The 21,936-nt window shown below is 41.9% G+C and overlaps 5 protein-coding genes and 1 non-coding gene across 8 annotated transcripts; 3 read left to right on the top strand and 3 right to left on the bottom strand.

Moving 5' to 3' along the window:
* The first annotated feature begins 3,026 nt into the window (after positions 1–3,026).
* On the top strand, positions 3,027–5,462 carry LOC115683692 (SKP1-like protein 1B). Its single transcript, XM_030608269.2, has 2 exons — positions 3,027–3,412; positions 5,007–5,462. Exons 1-2 carry the CDS (start codon positions 3,119–3,121, stop codon positions 5,178–5,180), a joined length of 468 nt encoding a protein of 155 aa, XP_030464129.1. The 5' UTR covers positions 3,027–3,118; the 3' UTR covers positions 5,181–5,462.
* A 1,253-nt stretch (positions 5,463–6,715) lies between these two features.
* LOC115683741 (pentatricopeptide repeat-containing protein At3g51320-like) lies at positions 6,716–9,953 on the bottom strand. Its single transcript, XM_030608342.2, has one exon. The coding sequence runs from the start codon at positions 9,755–9,757 to the stop codon at positions 8,033–8,035; it is 1,725 nt and encodes a 574-aa protein (XP_030464202.1). The 5' UTR covers positions 9,758–9,953; the 3' UTR covers positions 6,716–8,032.
* Positions 9,954–13,322: 3,369 nt separating this feature from the next.
* LOC115683710 (uncharacterized) lies at positions 13,323–14,468 on the top strand. Its single transcript, XM_030608299.2, has 3 exons — positions 13,323–13,508; positions 13,599–13,653; positions 14,064–14,468. Exons 1-3 carry the CDS (start codon positions 13,405–13,407, stop codon positions 14,142–14,144), a joined length of 240 nt encoding a protein of 79 aa, XP_030464159.1. The 5' UTR covers positions 13,323–13,404; the 3' UTR covers positions 14,145–14,468.
* A 110-nt stretch (positions 14,469–14,578) lies between these two features.
* LOC115683712 (E3 ubiquitin-protein ligase RHA1B-like) lies at positions 14,579–16,319 on the top strand. 2 transcript variants are annotated; one of them, XM_056320269.1, is made up of 2 exons: positions 14,579–14,676; positions 15,045–16,319. In XM_056320269.1, exon 2 carries the CDS (start codon positions 15,709–15,711, stop codon positions 16,150–16,152), a length of 444 nt encoding a protein of 147 aa, XP_056176244.1. In that variant the 5' UTR covers positions 14,579–14,676; positions 15,045–15,708; the 3' UTR covers positions 16,153–16,319. The 2 variants fall into 2 exon arrangements, with proteins under 2 accessions (XP_056176244.1, XP_030464161.1); XM_030608301.2 differs by lacking the exon at positions 14,579–14,676 and having other exon boundaries at positions 14,935–15,468; positions 15,539–16,319.
* Positions 16,320–16,610: 291 nt separating this feature from the next.
* TRNAE-UUC (transfer RNA glutamic acid (anticodon UUC)) lies at positions 16,611–16,682 on the bottom strand. Its single transcript has one exon. It is a non-coding gene; the product is annotated as a tRNA-Glu (tRNA).
* A 2,099-nt stretch (positions 16,683–18,781) lies between these two features.
* LOC115683621 (protein FD) lies at positions 18,782–21,244 on the bottom strand. 2 transcript variants are annotated; one of them, XM_056320303.1, is made up of 3 exons: positions 20,110–21,244; positions 19,798–19,878; positions 18,782–19,367 (listed from the first exon to the last, which is right to left on the bottom strand). In XM_056320303.1, exons 1-3 carry the CDS (start codon positions 20,809–20,811, stop codon positions 19,296–19,298), a joined length of 855 nt encoding a protein of 284 aa, XP_056176278.1. In that variant the 5' UTR covers positions 20,812–21,244; the 3' UTR covers positions 18,782–19,295. The 2 variants fall into 2 exon arrangements, with proteins under 2 accessions (XP_056176278.1, XP_030464035.1); XM_030608175.2 differs by having other exon boundaries at positions 19,306–19,367; positions 19,798–19,875; positions 20,126–21,240.
* Between the last annotated feature and the right edge of the window lie 692 nt (positions 21,245–21,936).

The following is a 21,936-nucleotide window of genomic DNA, read 5'->3' as shown; positions in this document are numbered from 1 at the left end:
TCACAACTTCCGTGTCGTGCTTGTGGGTCCCGCTGCTCATTCGTCCCATCTTTCTGCATTCCTCTCTCTCTCCGCCAAACGGATGGAGTTTAAAAAAAACCCACGAATTGCACATTAACTTTAATTTTCGAATTCATATCAATCAATCTAAGCCACGAGAGAAATGTTTACAGATTAAATTATCGTCAAAAAGCTTCTTTCTTTCTTTTGTCTTTTTCGCTAAATTATTGAAAAGTCAAAAGTAAATGCACATTAGTCGGTTGCTGACGTGAGGGAGGGTGATGATTTGATTGGCCTAATACTCAAAAAAACCTCAAACTTTAGCATTTATCCAATTTCTACCTTTTGTCTCATAAAAAATCTCCAACTTTAGGTCATGTCTCAATTTTACCTTAAACTTTTTTTTGTCCCGTAAAAAACCCTTAACTATAGGTCTTGTTTCAATTTTACCCTAAGCTTTTTTTTGGCCCATGAAAAACATCAAATTTTTGTTCTTGTCCCAATTTTACTGTCCAGTCTCAATTTTACTGTAAAATTTTTATAGTCTCATAAAAAATCACAAAATTTTACTTGAGTCACAAATCTGACTCCATTAATCCTACGTCCAAAATTTCTCGTTGACAACTAAGAGATAGAAATCTCTCAAGCAAGAGTTGTTTGAGTGTCCCAAGTACTCTTCGACCGCGAGAGATGGAACATCCCCCAGCATGAGAGGTCGATAAGCGCAAAATCCCGAGGGCAATTTTGACAGAGAGTTAATGGAGATCTTTATGAAACAAAAAAATTAGAGTGAAATTGAAACTTGAACTAAAGTTGAAATTTTTTTATGAGATAACAAAAGTTTAGGGTAAAATTGATACTGAACCTAAAGTTGAGAGTTTTTTATGAGACAAAAAAAAGTTTATGATAGAATTGGGACTGGGCCTAAAGATGAGGGTTTTTTATGAGACAAAAAAAAGTTTAGGGTAGAATTGGGACATGACCTAAAATTTGAGGTTTTTTACGAGACCAAAGGTAGAAATGGGACAAAAATTAAAGTTTGAGGTTTTTTTGGGTATTAGGTCTGATTTGATTGGACATTGTCGGGGCATTTTTGGCTCTAGACCATGTGGAATAACATTCTACATGTCGAAATTGCAGTTTAAGACTTAAACTTCAAGTGGACAATTTCGTTTCCGACCACAAAAAAAGGTAGACAATTTTGTGAGTGAAAACTTGAAAAAGGGAAGTTTTTTTTTTATTATGTTATCTTTCTTGCATGCACGTTGAAACAGTAGTGGATGCCAGAGATTTGAATATAAATTTTGACTTCGGAGAGATTTTGTAAAAATTTGATATTCGTCTCGATTCTTTGATTAACAATTATGTCTGTTCAGTTTCGAATTAGAATTAGAAGTAAGATACTTTTATAGCGGGCATGTCATGATAAAATAAAAGTTTTCGATAAAATTTAAGACCTAAAAGATACCGATATATTTGCTTTAGCAGGACTGAGTGACGTATTTTACACATCTCTTTTCATATTCACGTGGTATAATGTCAGGTGTTTTATACTAAATATAAGTTAAATTTGCAAATAGAATGAGAAATCTATAAGTAAAGTTAAATGCAAAAAAACCCGTTTTAAAGTTTATCTATATTTGTGTGATGGGTTTTGATGAAGTTGATTGAACGCAGTTATTGCCATGGAATGCATGTAGAAGTATAAGTCCTCCCATACACGGGCATGTGCCTCAAAAACTTAAGTATTTTAAAACCACTAATGCCATGGAAAATAGAAAGAAAGGCTCGTTCTACCATCGCGGAGCGCCACGTGTCAATGGGGCGGGCCTTTCAGGCCCACGTGTGTGCTTTCGAAACCAACACCGACACCTAGGAGTAATCATTTTCAGGGTGAATTAGATTTGGAACTTGAAACTTGCCATGTCAAGATCGATTTTTCGGTTTTTGAAATAGCAAACCGATCATGTTGTTGCAGAACAATAAATCAAGCAAAGCTAGAGAATATCATCCGTTTTATGGATATACAGGTAAAATGTACATCTTATGTCGCAGTTTAATTTTAATAAATCGGCATATATTTAAAACTTTACTTTGTTATTGCCTAATTGAACAAGATCATAAATACTTATTGCTATGTGTTAAATAGTTAAATATTTTCATTTTGTAATAGATAAAATAGATACAAAAATTCTCAGTATGGAGTATTAATTGACCATCTACGAAAGAACAAAACGAGAGAATTAATGCGATGACCCTACCATTTAAATGCTTAATATTTTAACGGAAACACTCTCTATTTAAAAAAAAAAAAAGAATTGATGTCGAAATAATTTAAGCTAGTTGAAAATTGTTTTACGTAAAAATCTATAGGGATAACGATACAGATATTCCTTAAACTTTGGCCCAGTGTGCAATGTAATCCTTGAACTTTTATTTTGTTCAATGTGGTTCCTAAATTTTTAATTTATTTAATATGGTCCATGAACTTTTGGTACATATTCAACGTAGCCCCTAAACTATATGAAACTGTTTGATGTAGTCTTTCGATTAATTTAAGATCAGGGATAACAGTGAATATTTTCATATAGTTCAGAGACTAAATTGAATATGTACAAAAAGTTTAAGAATTACATTACATATTGGGTTAAAGTTCAGAGATTACATTGAACAGATTAAAATTTTAAGTATTACATTGCACAGTAAATCAAAGTCTGGAGATGAGTTAAAATCTTATATAAGATACAGAAGAATAGGGTGATATACGTTTTTTTTTTTTTGGGCCAGTGCACAAGTGCCAGCGTGGCTTCTTGAGTGGTGAACGACTCGGCACGTGTGACTAGTCCCACTCGTGTGCTCCGAAGAGATTTTATCTCCGAAATAGCAAAAAATAAAACAAATAAAAAAACCTTTTTCCAGAAACAAAATAAAGGTCAATCCCCAATCTCTTTTCTCTATCTCTCTCTATCCGAACGGCGAAATCGGTAGCTAGGGTTTCCCGATCCCGATCCCGATCCCGATCCCGATCCCGATCCGCGCAACCACCACCACCACCACCACCGCCGCCCATCGCCGACGCGAATCCGCACCGGTAGCCCCCGGGAGCCCCCGAAGCACCATGTCATCAGCGAAGAAGATCACCCTCCGGAGCTCCGACGGCGAGTCCTTCGAGGTCGACGAGGCGGTGGCCGTCGAGTCGCAGACCATCAAGCACATGATCGAGGACGACTGCGCCGACAGCGGGATCCCCCTCCCCAACGTCACCAGCCGGATCCTGGCGAAGGTCATCGAGTACTGCAAGAAGCACGTGGAGTCCGCCAAGTCCGAGGACCGCACCACCGAGGACGACCTCAAGGCCTGGGACGCCGAGTTCGTCAAGGTCGACCAGGCCACGCTCTTCGATCTCATCCTGGTCAGTCGATCGATCCTTCGGTTCGCTCGAGCGGCTTGCTTAGTTTTTGTTGCCGGTGTAGAGTAGTTTCGGATTTCGAGGTAGGGTTGACCGTAGTGCGGCGATTACCCTTTCAGCTCTAGTAGCTGGTTCGTATCGGTTTGGCTCGGAGGGGATAAATGTTAAGGCCTCGATAGAATTCTGGCGAATTCCGCTCCCTGACGGTAGTCGCGGCAACACGCCCGGGATGTGCTGAGTACGCGCTGTGCCCGTCCTGTTATTTGATGGTGATTCACATCTTTTTGTCGGATTTGATAGAATGTGCCGTTGCAGATTTTTGGGAAGGAGGGAGTGTAAGCTTCGCCAAAGCATACCCGCTGTAAAATTACTGCTGTCATGTTGGAGTTTGCGTCGTGGGTTGTCTGGTTAGCATTTAAGCTGTCGATTTTTGCTGAAGCAGTCGTTGGTTATTGGTCTACGCAGAACGATGCCTGTGTTTGCTGATGCTAGGGTTTGGTTTTCTAAGGTGTTCACGCAGGGTTCTTTACTTAAAAGTGCTCTATGTCGGTAATGCGGTGTTGGTCACTGGTCAGTGCCATGGTCCCATCAGGCAATTTTTGTGCTTGCTTTTTCGGTTTTTCTATTGTTTTAATTTTCGATTAGAAATGCGTCTTCAGGTTTATGTTAGTTTGGTTTTACATATGCATTTGAATTATAGATCTCCTCTCTGTTGTATCTGAAAGTCGTTTTATACGTCACTATGTATTTGAATTAAACTAGGTGGTTTGAATGCCAAGTTGCCTCGGTTTTTGTCTCAAGGCAATAAAGGAACAGTTAACAGGAGGTCTCACTAGATTAGGTAGCAATAGTTTTGGTGTAATTTATAATTGCTATATTGATTTTGAGGCAGCTTAAGGTGAAAGTAACTTAAAGTAATTGTTATCTACCGTTAACTGTGCCTTTATTGTGTGATTTTTGATAAGGTGTCTCAAAGACAAAATGATGGTGCAACCTGTGTGCTTTCTCCATGAAGATGATTAGGGGCCGCAAATTTTCTTATATTTACAGACAAGCAGGTTCTGGGAAGAGCTTCTTGTTATATTAACAAGGAACTGACCAAGTTCTCAATCTATTTGCCCATGTCTATTCGAGATGTTGCCTCTAACGTTCTCAGGCACAAAGCAATCTCGTTCAGTTAGAGGAGTATCTTTGTTTAGTCTGTCCTGGTCTATTACACAAAAAGCTCATCAGTCAGTCACTTTTCCTACTTGCCCAATGGCCGATTAAATATAAATGTTTTAGAGTAGCATCTTTCTTTTGCCAATTGAAAATGGAGTTTTAAGCTTGGAACGGGATGGCCCTTTCTTTATATTGTCCGAAATTCCTTGGCCTCCAGTGGTGATCTTGGAAAAGTAATTGATTGCTGTTTTAAAAGTTTGGGAGTAACTCAGAAAATGTTCCAGAGTGATGTGGAGTTGGTTCCTAATTCTGGTGGATTTCATTCTTGATTCTAATGTTGAGTTATTAAAGCCTGGGTGTTTCACGGTTCAAATGTTGTCTAGATTAGCCACTTCATCGGTTTTTGATCTGAAAGCATGGCTTTTTGTTAAACCAGGCTGCAAACTATCTGAACATCAAGGGCTTGCTGGATCTGACATGCCAGACTGTGGCAGACATGATCAAGGGGAAAACTCCGGAGGAGATTCGCAAGACTTTCAACATCAAGAACGACTTCACCCCTGAGGAAGAAGAAGATGTTCGCCGCGAGAATCAGTGGGCTTTCGAATGATAGGGCGTCTGTATGTTAATCGGAATCTGCAGTTGGCCACTGTGTGTGTCTCTCTGTTAAACGGAATCCGCAGTTGTGAACTATGTTAAAACGTGCTATTATCTTTTTCAATGTGAATGCGTGAGAAATTAAACGTGTCCTTTTACTGGAGGAATGCGGTGGTATTTGTTCGGTTTATACCTACTGTCGACCAACACACTGTTTATGTCTTCGTGACTATGATAAGTCTCGTTTATCGGCTATGCTGCTTTTGTTAATTCTAGCACTTCCATGTTCAACGGACCCAAATTGTCACCTCCTTTTTGTCACTGACACTGTGATCCTGACCCTATACGAAGCCTCGATCAAAGGGAAAATTTCAGGTACGAGCCTAAAGTAAAGCTGATTTTTCAAAAGTATGATCGAAGTTGATATTGTCTCTAACGAGGGTTTGAAATGACCAATTAATCTCAAATGAGAGCTCGTGCGCATTTTTGTTGAAGGCATTCTTTTTTCTGTTTTTCTTTTTTTTTTCCTTTTCTTTCTCTTTCTTTTTTACCCTCTATTACTTTATTCTCTTGCAATTGGTTGACGGCGGCCAAAACCCTCGGCTGACTTCCTCCGCGACCCCTCTCACGTCTTCGTCGAGGTCCACTTCGGCAAAGACATTGAGAAGTTGCTCTGTGCCTACGGCCTTTGCGTCACCAATGCGCTGGACCTGAGGTCCCTACCTGCGAGAGAGTTGGGTCGGGAGGAGCTGGGGAGTTGAGAAACACCGGGCTGAAGACACTGGTGAGAATGCAAAGTGGTCTTGACGAACCTACGGGACAACCATGGCTGACGAGTGTGCAAGTCCAGTACGATGGCGAGCAATGACAGCGACCGACAATCGGCTCCAATTTGCAATTTACAAATAGAGTGTATCGATCAAACTGATTCGAATATAATTTTGACACAAACCCTTTGTTGCAATCGCCGTTCAACGATCTCTGAAATTTTGAATCTGTGGAGACGCATTTGATATCCTGGAAGTGATTTTTTTTTTCCAATCTTTGCAGTTATTAATACCAAACTGTACATATCAAGAATCCAGGTTCAGCTGAATAGTCTTTTGATATCTGACTGAGGTCTCTATGAACACTCGGGAGACTTTACGCATGCTTATCATGGCGGTGAGTCGTGAGTTGACTAGGAATAATTTTCCTACTTTTGTGCACTCTAAATGCGAAATTAATCCATGAATTTTTGGCTGATGAAGTTTCATAGAGGTGGAGTTGCATTTGAAGCTCAGCTCGGAGAAGTTGCAGGATCTGGGGGGGAAGCATGGGCCGTCTGAAGAGATGATCGTCGCAGCCATCAAGATTATGAAGAAAAAGGTGCCTCCTGCAAAAGCATTGCTGCCACCTCCATCCTCCTATGGAATAAGGATCTTCAAGTGAAGTAGTTCATGTGGATCTAGACAAATTTGGGAGAAGGCTCCTATTAAATTTCTGTAATCCAATGATGAATTGCACGTCGATGCAACTAAAATATGTACGAGTGTTGTGATCGCTGCCTTCTCAAATTGAATAAATCCATCAAGAGACCAGTAAAAGAATGATTCAACATAGCATTACAGAACTTTAATTCCCCAGGCTTCACCAAAGGGCTTTGACAGATTGGATCCAAACTCGAGCTTTTGCCTTGAATCAACATGGGCATCTTCACCCTGAACAGCAAAGACAATGCTATCCAACACCCTATCAACTCGGAGGCGCAACATTCTCATGGAGAGTTGCATTCCCCTCTCTCTCTCACTCCAATAAAGCAGTTAATAGATGAGTAATTTCCTCTTAAGCATATCTGCTATCTCTATGGAGAGAGATTGTGTTAGTAACCTCCATAGATTCTTCAATGACTGAGCGTGTGGATGCAATGACTGAACTTTGTGTTGACCATCCATGGCTGTTGAGGTATGCGTACTGAACCTGGACGCTGTCAGCCATGGGTTGTCCCACTGGCTCGTCGAGACTCGCTTCGGCTTCTCAATCTGCCTCCGTATGACCTGCCTTGTCAGCATCTTCAGCCCAGCACTTCTCAGCTCCTCCCGACCCAGCTCCCTCGCGGCCAATGCCCTCTAGTCCACCATGTTGGCGATGCCGAGGACATAGTCACAGCAATTTCTCGACGTTTTCGTCGATGCCAACCCTGATAAAGACGTGGCAGGGTCACGGAGGAAGTCAGCCAGGAGCTGGCCGTTGTCGGCCAGTGTGCGAGAAGAAAAAGAAATTGAGAGAAAAGAAGAAAGAAAAACAAAAAGAAAAAGAAAAAAACTATCTTGACAAATATGTCAGTGTTATTGTGGCCAGCTGGCCCTTATTTGCCACTTAATTGGCCACTTCAGCCCGACAATGTTCACATTAGACCATCTTCTAAGAAAACGGTTCTACTTCATACCCATATTTGAAATTTCCCCCCATAATCAATTTTGGAAATCGTACCATCAAGAAAAAAAATATGAGAATAATTTCATTTCATTATACCACTCTTAAATATATGAGTAAAAAATGAGGGCGAACTAAGGCAGCAGTTGGTGTAAATCCTCAATCGAATACCGTGAACACTCTGAATTTCTGTCGCTCGCTGTCCGGATAGAATGCCTCACGCCCGAACTTCCTTGATAGGCAAGCTGCTTATGAATGAATTCAGACATGTATCAAGTAGTGTGAAGGCGAGATTTCATCTTCCACATAGTTCCTCTACAAATGCAAAATTCCATCTGGCCAGAAGACGGTCTCCTATGGTACGAAAATTGCCGCTTCAATGTACATTGCTGCAGATTTGTATTGGTGGCCGCTCAAATTCAAAGTCAGGTCACTCATCAAGTTGTTTCCTTAATTTGACCCTTGTGCAATCTGCATCTCTTCTTGCCAAATATCACTCACTCTGAGCCGATGAACAATATCGTTCAAGTCTACAAGACCGCACTGTGGTATCCTTCCAATGTTTTTTTTCTTCATCACATCCTTCAACCTGACAACATCTTCCCACTGACCAGCCACTGCATATACGTTTAGCAACAGCTGGTAATACGAGAAATTCTGAGGATCCTTCTCGATAAGCGACTGTGCTATCCTTTCCCCCACCGCCACAGCGCCCTTGAAGCGACATGAGGACAGCAAGGTAGCCCACGAAGAGGATTGTGATGACATGTCGTTGTCATCTTGAGGCATGCACCTCAGTATCTCCTCTGCTTCCTGAACGAGCCCAGCTCCAGAAAGCAGATTGGCCATGCACCAGTAATGTGCGAAATTGGGTTTGATCCCAAAACTACTGGTCATTTTGCTGAAGTAGTTTCTGCCCTCTTCCAGTAGTCCGGCGCGTGCACAAGCACACAAAATACCAACGAAAGTAACTTCATCTGGAAAAACTTCTCGCCTTTCCGCCAACACCAACCACTTTCTTTTCCGTTTTTTCCTTTTCTTTTTGCTAGAATTGCCTGACCTAAGTCTACCTAATGTTTCTTCAAATAGTTTTATCCCGTCGGTTGGATTCCCATGGATGCAATGCCCTAAGATCATGGCATTCCAACATACTGGATTCTTTACCTCAATTTCGTCAAACAATTTGCACGCCACATCCACCCGTTCACACCTACTATACATATCTATCAAAGCTGTGTCTATCAAGATATTCGATTCCAAGAAGTTCTTGATGAGAAAGCCATGAACTGATTTCCCATCTTTCAGTCTGGCCGACCTTCCACAAGCCATAACTGCGCCAACCATAGTCCTACTGCTGGCTGTCACTCCCTTGGACATCATATTTCGAAACAATTTCAACCCAGCCCCAGGACTTCCTCCCTTCACATACCCGACAATCAAGATGTTGTATGCAGCCACATTTTTCTCAGGCATTTTGACAAATATGTTGCGTGCGGACACCAAATCACCTATTCTGACATACATATACAGAGTAGCGTTCCAAGACACCGAATCCCTCTGCTGCATTTCATCGAACAACATCCGAGCAATCTCAATAACCCCACAAGAACCGTACATGTGAATCAGCGAGTTCTGCACTGGCAGCACCCCGTCAACCCCATTCTTAACAGCTTGCCCGTGGCACTTCCTTGCGGTTCCAGCACAACCAATCTTAGCACAACAACCGAGGAGCGGCACATAAGTGTAGCTGTTCGGGATAAAGTCCCCCCGCCTCAGCATCTTAAAATACAACCGAACACCATCACTCGGCACCGAGCTAACCGAGTAAGCTTCAACCGCGGTATTGACGCAGAAAGTACTCGGAGAATGTACGTACCCAAAAGTCAAGATCGCGTATTGAACGTGACCCAGCTCCAGATGTACCCTCAGGACTCTGCTGGACAGAGCTGCCTTGCGGATAAGGCCCGAAGTGATCAACCGAGCATGAATCTGAAGCAGCTCTCGAGCGCTTCGACAGGTCTCGAGAAGCTTGAGGCTCGAATCGAACAGGGAATTGTCCCTGTCCTCAACTGAGGAAGATTGGCATGAATGCGAGGAAAAGAAAACGAGGCTCGATCTCGAAGTGGAGGCGGTGCTTCTAAGACGGACGAGTTGTCGCAAGGCGGCTCTCGCCATTCATTTGGAGGCGGGTCCTGATGGGTGGTGGCGAGAAGAAGAAGAGAGCGGGCCCACCGTCGCCATCAACGATTGGGGTTCGTGTTGCAGAGGGGGAACCGAGCTGCGCTCGAACTCCGCTGGGGTTGACGACGACGACGCGATGCTATGGCGACGTGCGTTTCGGAGGGGAAAAAGGGGGGGCGTGCCGACGGCGTCGCCGGCTGGTGGACTAGATCGGCCGGGCCGGGCCGTCACATCTTTGGTCGAGGCCCGCTAAAATTTTAAGCCCAACCAAATGACGTCTTGTGTTATTTGAAATTAATTAAAATGATGAACATTCAAGTTCTAACGATCATAGATTAGATATCTCCTATGTGTTCATCAAAACATGTATGATTATATCTTCTAGTTAGTATTTAGCAGTTACGTTTGATTGACACCCTCTTCGTGTTGCAGATTATTGAATGAAGGCAATTCTTCATTTATTCAAAATAGTTTGTTTTTTTTAATAGAACAAATGCGTTCAGGGCCAATTGCTACGGCTATATATGTGCATTTGGTGCGGTGGCTAGCAAGCAAGCTTACCTTAATTATCTTCCGAAGTTCTAAATAATCTACTAATGAAAACATTGAAAAGCTATCAGGGCACACTAGACTACTTTACATTTAGCAACGCCAAAGTGAGTTGCAAAACGATTTTCTTCTTTATGTGAAATTGATGGGCACGGCACGGCGAATCAACATTAACGCGTTCTTGAAACTGACAAAGTAAGTGCCAAAAAGGTTTTTGGATAGAGATAAAAGTTATTATTTTCCAATAGAATTACTTACTTTTCAATTATGTCTGACTGTTTTGTTTTATGATGTAGGGATATTGCCTTAGAACTCGAGTTTTTACACTGTAACGGGATAATTCATGGTAATCTCAGACCGAACAACGTTACGATAGTTCGTACTGAAGATCGTAAAAATCTAGTAGCAAAGGTGGCTGACGCTGGTGTATCTGCGAGCCTTCATGGATGTCAAACTTGCTTAGGAAATCTTGCGCTTGGTAGGTTGATCTTTTTTTCCTCTAAGTGCAAAATATTTGAATTGTAATCATATTTTGGTGTTTGTCTTGCAGGGTTGGGTTGGCAAGTCCCGGAACTTTTAATATCTAGTCATAAGGCAATATCCTAATTTTACAATCTGGGTTCGTGTTAATAAAATTTAAAACATGAAAAATAACCTAATTTTTCTTCTTGAGTGTTTCTTAGGTCTATTTTCTCAAACCATTGCATCAATTAAATTTACTCTAATAGAATCTTATTTTGAAAAGTTCAAATAATAAGCTTTTCGTAAATGCAACGATCGCAATGAAGACATAGACATGTCTGAAGAGGACAAAGATTAAGTTGATGTTCTTGAAAACCGCAATACCGTGGCTCCATCCTATGACTGTAGACGAGTCACTATTTACTCAACAGAATTATACATTTATAGATATCAAAAGCTTGCTAGTGATCGTGTTAATAAGATTTAAAATAAGAAAAATATCCTAATTTTCTCCTTGAATTCTTTGGGTCGATTTCCCAAAAACCATTGTATAGATTAAAAAATTTTCAATAGAATTTTATTTTGAAAATTTTGAAAATAAGTCTTTCAGTAGATGCAAAAATTACCTCAATCATATGTTATACGAAAAAATTATGCCTATTCAAACTTTGGGTCTAAATTCTTTTTGTAAAGTTTGATTTTTAATTTTAACTAATAAAATTATGGACATACTCTCTAGTTAGTCAATGGCAGTGTTAATAAGATTTAAAACAAAAAAAAATCCTAATTTTTCTTTGAGTGTTCCATAGGTATATTTTCCCAAACCATTGTATCAATTAAATTAACAATAATAAGCTTTTCGTAGATGCAAAAATCTCGTTAATTGAACATTCTAAGGAAAAACTAATATCGATATCGATGTGGAGAAATAATCTACTAATGAAAAGCTATAGGAGCATACTACTTTACATTTAGCGGCGCTAGTGAGCCATAAAGCGATTTTCTTCTTTTATGTGAAATTAACTCCAATAGAATCTTATTCTGAAAAGTTCGAATAATAAGCTTTTTGTAGATGCAAAAATCGCGTTGATTGAACATTGCAAGGAAAAAATTAATTACAATCAATATTTACTACTTTGTTTTTATATTCATCATCTATAAGATAGAGATATCTAAAGACGACGAACATTAAGTTGTAGGTACATAGCTATTGACCAAGATATATGTACTCTCGTCTGTCCATCACCGCATGGTAGATGTTCGGACGTGGAGAAGCAAATATTGAGCTCTGAATCTCTTTGTCAACGTCACATTGACCATGGCGAGTTGATTCACTATTTGCTGGACAGAATCATAAATTTATAAATATCAAACCAAAGGCTCTTCAATGGATCAATGATCGTGGTAATAAAATTTAAAATGAGAAAAATATCTTAACTTTTCTCCTTGAATTCCTTAGGTTGATTTCTCAAAAACCATTGTATCAATTAAATTTTTTTTAATAAAATTTATTTTGAAAATTTTGAAAATAAGCTTTCCTTAGATGAAAAAATAGCCTCAATTGTACGTTTCAAGGAAACATTATGCACAATCAAAATTTGGCTCTAAATTTTTTTTAAGGTTTGATTTTTAATTTTACTACCAAAATTATGGACACGCTTTCTAGTGGGTCAGGAGTTAATAAGATTTAAAACAAGAAAAATATCCTAATTTTTCTTTTCGAGTTTTCTTTTAGGTCTATTTTCTCATAACATTGTATGAATAAAATGTTCACCAATAAAATCTTATTTTGAAAATTTCGAATAATAAGCTTTTCTTAGATGCAAAAATCGCGTTGATTGAACGTTGCAATAAAAAAATTATTCACAATCAAGATTTCCCAATTTGTTTCTATATTCATCATTTAAGTTGGATGTATAGAGCTATTGAGCAAAATACACGAAATCCCGGCGGTCATCACTCTATCATAGTCAACTTCATTAGGATGTGGAGAAGGTATGAATCTATGGTGCCCTTAAATACCATACTCCCATGGCTACTCCTTCCTATTTATGTATTTGATGGTTTGATAGTATTATACTTAGACAACACTATTGCTCCTCATTTCTCCCAACTATTGACCACATTGCTTAGATTTTGACAAATATATATACGTAGATTTTGAAGATGGTCATTCGTGGTCCTCGTCTTTTGGCGTCTCGATGTTCAGTCATCATCTCCGTCACCAAGACGAGAGAGATGAGAGAAGAGGTTTCCCGGCCAAATCTGGAATTTCACTGATTTAGAATGGAAATCTGCTGCCAAAAATTTTAATCCGCCATATTACATGAAGTGAAAACTTATGCACGATCGAGCTTTAGAGATTACTCTCGAAGAGCCAGCTAAATAAAGTTTTGATAATTTGCGAGGGCGCTTTTATATTTGCCTTTTCTTTTTGCTAAAAAAAAAATGGCCAGAAAAGAGGGAGGGAAAGAAGAAACGCGAAAGCCGCAAAACGGCAGTGTCCTTAGACGCGCAGCACCGGAGCAACGCCGTTTCGTGCGGCGGTTCGTCGTCTTTCACCGTCCGCTCAAACGAAAAAACCCTAGACAGGAAATCGTTCGGATTTTTTGGGGAATTGAAATTGAAAGATGGTGAGAGCGAGCTTAACCCTTCTCAAAGACGCTATGTCGGCTGGATTCGCCAAGTCCCTCTCTGAAATTCTTGTTTGCCCTCTCTCCAAACAACCCCTCAGGTCTCTCTCCGCGATCGCCGGACATTGTTTGTTTTTTTTCTTCGTCGGCGGCGGCGGCCGGGCATTGTTTGACGGGTTTGATGTTTGTAGGTTCTGTGAAGAGACGAATTCTCTCATGAGTGACGCCATCGGCGTTTCCTTCCCCGTGAGTTCTCTCCGTTTCTCTCGCATTCCCTCATTCGATCTACTCGCAGTCCTTCTTGAGCTTGTTGGTTCTTAGCAATCGGTTGGATTTGCCTTTTGAAAGCGTCAATGATCGTTTCCATCGATTTCAAGAGATAGTTGAATTGCCATCAATTCTAGCAAAGTGAGAGGTGAATCTTGAGCCTTTACATGGTCAATTCCCCAGAGTCTACCAGGAAATTTCCTATGCAGGTCAAAATGATTTTCTTATTCAGAATTCCAAAGGAGGCATCTTGACTTGGTGATGCTGCGATTGGAAAATATTCTTTTTCCACTGGCTTATTGTGTCTTTCGGCACCGGGGATTTTCATTTCTATTGCATGGTACGCGTATGGATTTGCTATTTATCTCCCGCCTACTTTTTACCTGCAGATAAAGAATGGAATCCCTCGCCTCGTGCCAAAGGATGGCAAGATTCTGGGAAGTGGTGATGATGATAATGACAAAGTCTGATGATACTACGAACTCGGCTTCCGCGAACAGGAGGGATTCATAAGGTGGTGGTCCGAGTCTCCGTTTAAAAGGATTGAGAGAGACTGCGCATGGAAAAAATGTACTTCTGCCGATTTGTGGGAGTTCCTGGTCATTGTTTGTCTTCAGTGAGGAGTCTGTTCATGTCCGTATGACTTTTATGGCGTTTTCATGGTAATCAACAGTTCTTTCATCACAATTTCTCTGTCTAATTCATGCATTTTCGAGCAGTGTTCTTGGATAGTTCAAGAGATCGTCGTGTTTTGGTGTAATGCAATGAAAAAACTGAAACTGTCTCTTGTTAGACTTTGATAATACTTTATATCATTGACATTCAACGAGATGATACTTCCCTTCATGATTGGTGTTCATTGCTGCATGTTCAATTGTATAGGCTTAAATCTTAGCTTATGAGAAGATAGAGGAATAGATGCGTGCACTGATTATCACTGTGGAGATAGCTGCTTCATAAGAACTGCCATCGCTCGATTTGGTATGAGGGGCGGCCCTTGAAGTAAGGTTCCTTATTTTCTAACTGCGATTCTTAAGTTCTTAGGTAACCTTCAATTCATCCTTATCAGAACAGGTTTGTATTTGATGGGTTTGTTCTGCTGGCTCGAACTGCTTGCTGGAGCCATACGAGCACGTTGTAGTTTGTTCTGCTGTATTATGTCTGCTGAACGAGCGAAATAGTACATCTGACTTACATACATCTGATGTGAATATAATGCCTTGAAATAGCATTGTGCTATTTTGCTCGTGCCGTCGACGTGCTGTGACGCTGTTAGCTACTTTAACCATACTTGCTTAGTTGGTAACGTTGGATCTATATTAAGAGCACATCACAGGATTGGCATGACGAGTGTTTGTTTCAACTTCTAGGAGCTAAACACTCGTTTTGCAGCTGCTTCCAAGCTCATCAGACAGGATACATGCCCCGAAAGCTACTCCGGAGGATCACAGTATGTCGAAAAACAGAGATGAAAATGAACGATTGGACCTATACCCATCAAAGACTACCTGGTTTCCGCGTAACCAAGTTCTTGTAAAATCTCGACATGCGAGGGTCGAATTCAATTCTTTTGTCGATATAATGCCTGTTGCAATGGAATTCCAAGCAGCCGTTAAATCGAAACGGCTATCCGAAACTCAAATTTAGATGGGATTTGATCTGAATTTGACTGTCGATGATGGTCAGATCAGATTGTGCATGTGAAAGTAACTGGCACAGAATGCTTGAAAGTCTCTTGAACGCACACTGCGGACCAAGAACAGAGAGATAGAGAAGCATGATAATCTTCGAGTGGTAGGTAGAAACCAATATAGATTAAGAAGAGTTAAATTAAATTGGTCAAGCGTAAACCTCTTTGTTTTAGGTGCAACAGCTTTGTGATGGGTACTCAAGATCAGACTCTCAAATATCTAACCACCCCTCAGAAACCACGCAGAGATCATCAAAAGACCATTTTATGCACTCTTGACCTTTCCTCAAAACCGCCATCATCAAGAAGATCAACCCCCTATCATCATTAAAGTTCCCCCCGCCATGCAATCCCACACTAATAAAGACCAGATGGTACTCAACAAGCTACTCTCCTTCATAAGCCACTACGTTACCCCGGGACGGACCGTGAGGATCAAGGAACCGGCGCCGCTGCAGGGGGCGGTTGCGGTCGGTGTCGTGGCGGGCCTGTCAGCTTCTCCCCTTGTCGGGTCGAGCTCGAGCGGGTCCTTCGGGGGCGAGGTCTGCTGCGTGTGCTTGTCAAGACTGAAGGGGGCCGAGAGCAAGGACGTGCGGGTGCTCCCCTGCATGCACGAGTTCCACAGGGCCTGCGTCGACAGGTGGTTCGACGCCTGCCGGAGGACCTGCCCGATATGCCGGTTCTCCATGGAAGGAGGAGGAGGAGGAAATGGAGGGTGCCATAGAGGGGAGGAGCTGACGGAAGAGCTGGTGATCTGGTTCTCCTCTTTCCACGCAGCCGGGTTCTGAAACACAGTTCTCTACTCGGATTCAAATGTGCATACATGTCTTACGTTAATGTTCTTGCTCTTTTGCGTTTTCCCTTCAAGATTAGCTTTTTTTTCCTTCATTGCACGCCAAATAAAATGTATTGGTGAATATGGCTCCAGCAGGACCATAATGAATTTTTATTTTTTTTTAAGAAATTCGTGATCGTTCGTTGCTTCAAGATTCATCAAGAATGAAAATGACGACAATGCTTCCCATAGTCAAGATTGGTGCCCATCTTCTTAAGTGAAAGACCCAAATTCATAGAAAAAAAAAAGGAGAAATGACACAAGGATTAAATTGAATATATACAAAATGTCCAGGGTCCACCTTTAAATAAATTAAAAGTTTATGGACCAAATTGAATATTGGGCCAAAATTCAGGGATTATTGTGTTATTATCCAATTTTTTTTTATAAAATAAAAGCAATTAAAAATTATTCCGTTGCCGGGAATCGAACCCGGGTCTCCTGGGTGAAAGCCAGATATCCTAACCGCTGGACGACAACGGAAGGTTGCTGTCTACCATGGCAAAACTAATTAATTTATTGAATAATTATATGAATCGAAGAAAGATGTTTAGTCTCCCTCCTTCGCTCCTTTTACCTGTCAATTGTTGTGGGTTTGGATGTCCTTGTCGATGTATGCTTTAAGGAACTGCATGTTCGTCCAAACTGAATTCGGTACAACTAGATACCGCTCATTCGCATCTATCGTTATTCTCTTCGTCTCATTAGCCCTCGCGGAATCTCCAATTCGGAGCGGATCTGAGCGTAATTCAGCAGCAAGCCGATTCCAGAAATCAACTCTACACAATTTCTTTTTTCCCTACTTGAGTAGAGCAGAAGTTGATTGTTTCTCCATGTTGAATTCGCCGTCAAACAAAGACGTTTGTGAAGACTATCGAAATCACCTAATCGCGAGAACATCTACACGATTGATGATGGAGGGTCTTGTGGCTTTGATTGTGGTGCCAAAAGTACGTGTATAGGCAGCAACATTGAACTTGAGAGATTCATCTGTCAATGCAAACCCTATGTTTTTCGAGTGAATTGTCTGAATAGATTTGGATTCGCGCAGAAAAGACTGATGCCCTTAAACGTTTTAGAGAGTTACAAGGTCGCTGCTCGATCTTACTTGGGTCATTTTTCGGGCTCCGTCGCTTTCGGGCACCGTGTCATCTCTCATTCGTCTATGTTTCCTTGTGTATAATGAATTCGAATCAACCTAAAATCTTGAATTCAAACTAAATTTTAGATACTCGCCAGTGTTCATCTGATGTCCCAGACTTTAGAGAAATTTATCAGCAAAACCTAAACTTGACTGTAACTTCTCTCTCTCCCTGGAAGAAGACAATACGACCTCGCACCGCGCTGCGACCGCCTGCAGGTGGCTGCTCTCCCTCAGGTGGCTGGCGATGTTGAATCTGAGGTCGCGACCTCAGCTGCAACCCAGTGAGAAAACACATATACGCGGAGGAGTTCTCTATTCCTCAGACTAGTCAAGGTGGAAGATAAGCATAGAACGAAGAAACGACTAAAGAGAAGGAACAAAAGAAGAAGAAAGTAACCATGGATCGTACAGTGTCTAGCTTTCTTTTGCCCTATTCTTTTGGTACAACTCCATCGCTTTTTAGGGTTTGTAAAGCAGTAGTCCTCTCTTCTTTTGCATGCATCTTGTGAAAGATGCAGACATATTCAACGAGACAGAGGGAAACCCATAAGAGAAGCATCTCTCTCTTAATACGCAACACAAATGAGCAGACATCGGCTTCACAGCCATTTCACATCGCGTCTAAAGGTTAAATGAATTCATGCTTCCCGGGGGATCCGATAAAGAACATCAGGTTCTAAACCACAGGAACACGTCCACAGACAGACAGAGCTTGGATTGCTTCATTGAAAGTGTCCAGAACGTGGAGACCCACTAAAGCTTTGTCGTCTTCCCCGTCCTGGGTTTCAAATGTTTCCTCGGACGATTTTCGCTCTGTTCTTTTTTCTCTTTTGGCCCATCAAATGCGGGCACATACATCATTGAATCACATGAAAATCTAATCGAGCTGAGCTCGCGCGAATCGAATTTTATATAAGAAAAAGAGATCTTCAGGAAACCAGGGTTGATGACAGAGCCATAGATACCGACAAAAGAGGCATCATTGACTCTGGACAATAATAGGTGGGAGAGAAAGAGAGAAAAGGCCAAAAGGGGCTTTCAGGAGGAGTGATGGAGAGTGTAGAGATAAGGAGATGAATGGAAGTGACGCCCAGTGCTCGAGGGACAAAGCAGTCCCCATCATGTCATCACTGCTAGTGATTCATTAGGACACTGTACACCACTTTGGGTGCGCTCAATTAAGCTCATCTTTCCAAGGTTTTTTGACCTTATCCTGAGGCACAAATGTGCATCCAAAAGAGTCCGAATCAATAATTAAGCGAAGTAAGAGAGGAAATAGAAGTGTAATTTCAACTCATTGAAAGAAGCCCACCTGAAAAGAGAAGAAGCAGATTAATATTGAAGTCACTATTATGAAACAAGTTAACCGATTCATGCGGCTCGACCCGACTCGATCCGGGAGCATTTAGAAAGTTAAAAAACAGACGAAGCAAGACCCTCTTTTTCCCTGCCTTTCCAATTGGTAAATATCGTCATCATGAAATACACAAGTGAGAACAATGCCCACGTTTAATGAACGCTAGGGTTCAAAAAGTCAGTCAAGAAACTACAAAAGAGCAAACAAAAACAGAAAGACCCACCACAGTTCCCTCTCTTCTCCTCTCTCTCTTCTCTTTCTCTCTCTCAAAAGCAGCAGCATCAGGGTTCCAGTATCTCAGGGCGTACAGGAAAAACCAAAGGCCTTTGGGTAATGCGCTCGTGTCCTCACCAATAAAGAGAAACAGCATTCAAACTCGGGTTGTAGGGTAGAGAAACCACCCCCAACAACAGCAAGATAACACCTGCGCAAGCTTAAAAAAGAAGATTCCTGACCCTCTCCACAAATACACTCTCTCACTACTGTTCTTTTATAACTACTTGAAAGGAACTGTTCTTAGGTTAACTCCAGAAAGGAGCCAAAAGGAGAACAAAGAAAAGGGCATTGTTAAAGGGCAAGTGCAAGGATCGCTCCGTCAAAATGGAGCTGTCGACGTTCGATGGAGCGAGTGCTTTTTGGGAAGTTGCGATGCTGCAGCCATCCACAACTGCCCAAAACCCACACAAAAGTTACATCAATATTCCCAAGCCATTGCAAAAATTGTATAACTTCGCCAAAGGTAAACAAAAACTGTAAGCCCTGTGTAGATACATCTGCAAGTGACACGAGCTGACACTGAGGTGGACCAGAGATCAGATGACCAAATAATGCATCTTTAACTTGGCTTGGCCACCAGAAGTTTTTAAGAGAAAGCAAACTACCAGCTTCTCCGCCTGACTAATCAATAACAATATTAAAAAGAAAGAAGAAAGCTGCCTATAAGTCTTTAAACTGAGTAGAACTCAAAAGGGAAAGACAAAAACAGACGGTCCTTTTTAGGGAAAAGGGTACTTATGTCTGCTAAATATAAAAATCTAATTGTTCTGCTGCTTGCAACCATGTAAGAGCAAAAACAACAAAGAGGGAAAAACAATCACCTGTTCCTGCTGCTTCTTCAGCGTAGCATTCTCTTCCATCAAGTGGGCAACCTGAAGCTCCAATTCGTTCGTATAAGCCTGTTCGGCCAGAAAAGGGAACAAAGCCAAACAAATCAGGAGAAAGAGAAACGGGACCAAAAACATTGGATGCAAGAAAATAGAATCAACAAACATCCAACAACAGGGTAACAAGCGAAACATCAACGACAGTTAAACGTGACGCCATCTTGATCAAAAGAGCACAACAATCTCCGCTTTTCGTTCACGAGCAATTTTATTTAAAACACGCATAAAAACAAAAAACTTTTCCTGCTTCCTAGCTCTAGACCTCGCAGCGGACTCCCTGTTCTTGATCATCCTCTTGTGCCTCCGGTCGCCCGAACCGCCCTCAGTCTCAAACACCCTCTTCTTGATATTCCCAAAAGCGGCGACATCGCTATGATTCCCAGGATCAGTAGAGCCCGCCAAAGCCTCAAAAGGGCTGGTGCTAAAGCAGGCCATTCCGGCTCTATTGTGGCTCTGAAACCGAGTGGTGCTCGGCCCGAGCGGGCTCGAGTCGTCGAGGAAGTGAAACTCGGGGCCGGAGTTGTTGAGGCTCAAGAAGGTGAGAGGGTGGTGAGGAGGGAGCGAGGAGGAGGTGGAAGAAGCGATGTTGGCAGGGGTCGGCGGGTCCCTGTGAGAAGGCCGCCCGAGGAAGTCCTGCAGGCCGTTCCCCCGCAAGGCGGGGCTCGCTGAGGAGGGGCTGTGGTGGTGGTGGTGGGGTTGGAGGGAGGACAGGGTGATGTCCTTCCACACCTCCTCCATGATTCTTGATGGGGTTAGGGTCTGGTGGTCGTTCTTGTGGTGGTGAGTTAAAGGGGATTGAGATGGAGGAGAAGGAGAAGAGGTCAGGGAAGATGACGAAGAAGAAGAAGAAGGTGAGGAGGAGGAGGAGAGGCTGCTGATGAGAGCTGTGACTTTGGGGCTGTAGCTGTTGGTGTTCCCTTCACTAAGACCACCTGATGCTGACAACATCTCGAGAGAGAGAGAATCAAAGATGATGGAAATGGAGACTGTCGGAAATCAAACACCCAGTCTCGCTCATATTTTCCACAAATGAAAAACAAAAGGTGGTGGTGAGGGGAGAGGAGAGACTGATGGCAAGACAGCACAGGCTCGGTGGTGGGGGTCGGGGTTTATGCTGGGGAAAGAAAGGGAGAGACATTATATGCTTTAAAGTCCCAGCTCCGTCCTTCACTTCGTGTGCACACCTCCTTCGGTCGGGCTCGAATCGAACCGAATCAACTCGCGCTGCGCAAACCATAGACAACGAGTTAAACAAAGCTCCTCCAAAAAACATGCAACTCGGACGTCCTATCCCTGCGAAAAATACAGTGACAAGCCCTCTCGATGTCCTTCTCGGAATTAATCATGAAAGTTGTTGTATACTTCGGGAAAAATAAGCAACAAATGGATGCTCTCGAAATCTTAGGTATCAAAATTGCGGATATATCGCCTTAGACGATAGATTTTGAGGCCAGAAAGGACAGCAAACGGGTTTTGGCCATAGGGTAGCGCTTTGAATAAGTTCCTCTGCATTGATGATACGGTGGACCGCGTGAGTTCCTCCCGAATAAAAAGCCATGGCCCTGTTTAGCTAGCGAATGCTACACGATTTCGTCGCCGGGTAGTTGTGGCCACGTCACCTACCCAATAAAGATCGAAGTTCCTATTGGAGTCGGGACAAGAATCCAGGGTAGAAATCTCAAGTGTAACTTTTCATGTTAGGAGATCTCACTACTAAGAAGCGATGTCCAATTACTCCTTTTTATCTTCAATGCATCAGAGATAATTGGTAACGGTAAATTGTCTCTTTTTTTAACATTGCGCTCTTGCCAACCTTGACAAACACGTTGCTTTAACTAATTGGATTTGAAGTCAGACAAACTTGACCGGGAAAAGCTCTGTAAGTTCAATGATACAAATTAAAAGTTCAAGGTATTACTGTTAACAAAGGCCATAATTTCAAGGATCAAAAGTAAGCTTCTACCAAATCATATTGATTTTCACTAGAAATCGTTTGATCGAAATTAAAAATTTCTTCAATGCATTAAAGTAAGTCACATTTGTCAAGTATTTGCCGTTGGGGAAGAGCAGAGA

This window comes from Syzygium oleosum, unplaced genomic scaffold (assembly GCF_021117445.2).
Source record: "Syzygium oleosum isolate NSW1041296 unplaced genomic scaffold, Sole_v2.1 Sole_v2.20, whole genome shotgun sequence".
NCBI classification, from domain to species: Eukaryota; Viridiplantae; Streptophyta; class Magnoliopsida; order Myrtales; family Myrtaceae; genus Syzygium; species Syzygium oleosum.
The sequence above is the reverse complement of the archived record's forward strand: the minus strand, read 5'-3'. Positions and strand labels throughout refer to the sequence as shown.

Coding starts and splice junctions, on each gene's coding strand:
- LOC115683692 (XM_030608269.2), top strand. CDS start 3,119: ATGTCATCAGCGAAGAAGATCACCCTCCGGAGCTCCGACGGCGAGTCC. Junction 3,413..5,006: donor CGCTCTTCGATCTCATCCTG/GTCAGTCGATCG, acceptor TTGTTAAACCAG/GCTGCAAACTATCTGAACAT.
- LOC115683741 (XM_030608342.2), bottom strand. CDS start 9,757: ATGGCGAGAGCCGCCTTGCGACAACTCGTCCGTCTTAGAAGCACCGCC.
- LOC115683710 (XM_030608299.2), top strand. CDS start 13,405: ATGGTGAGAGCGAGCTTAACCCTTCTCAAAGACGCTATGTCGGCTGGA. Junction 13,509..13,598: donor CTCTCCAAACAACCCCTCAG/GTCTCTCTCCGC, acceptor TGATGTTTGTAG/GTTCTGTGAAGAGACGAATT. Junction 13,654..14,063: donor CCATCGGCGTTTCCTTCCCC/GTGAGTTCTCTC, acceptor TTTTACCTGCAG/ATAAAGAATGGAATCCCTCG.
- LOC115683712 (XM_056320269.1), top strand. CDS start 15,709: ATGCAATCCCACACTAATAAAGACCAGATGGTACTCAACAAGCTACTC.
- LOC115683621 (XM_056320303.1), bottom strand. CDS start 20,811: ATGTTGTCAGCATCAGGTGGTCTTAGTGAAGGGAACACCAACAGCTAC. Junction 19,879..20,109: donor CGAGGTCTAGAGCTAGGAAG/CAGGAAAAGTTT, acceptor TTTCTGGCCGAA/CAGGCTTATACGAACGAATT. Junction 19,368..19,797: donor TGAAGAAGCAGCAGGAACAG/GTGATTGTTTTT, acceptor GGTTTTGGGCAG/TTGTGGATGGCTGCAGCATC.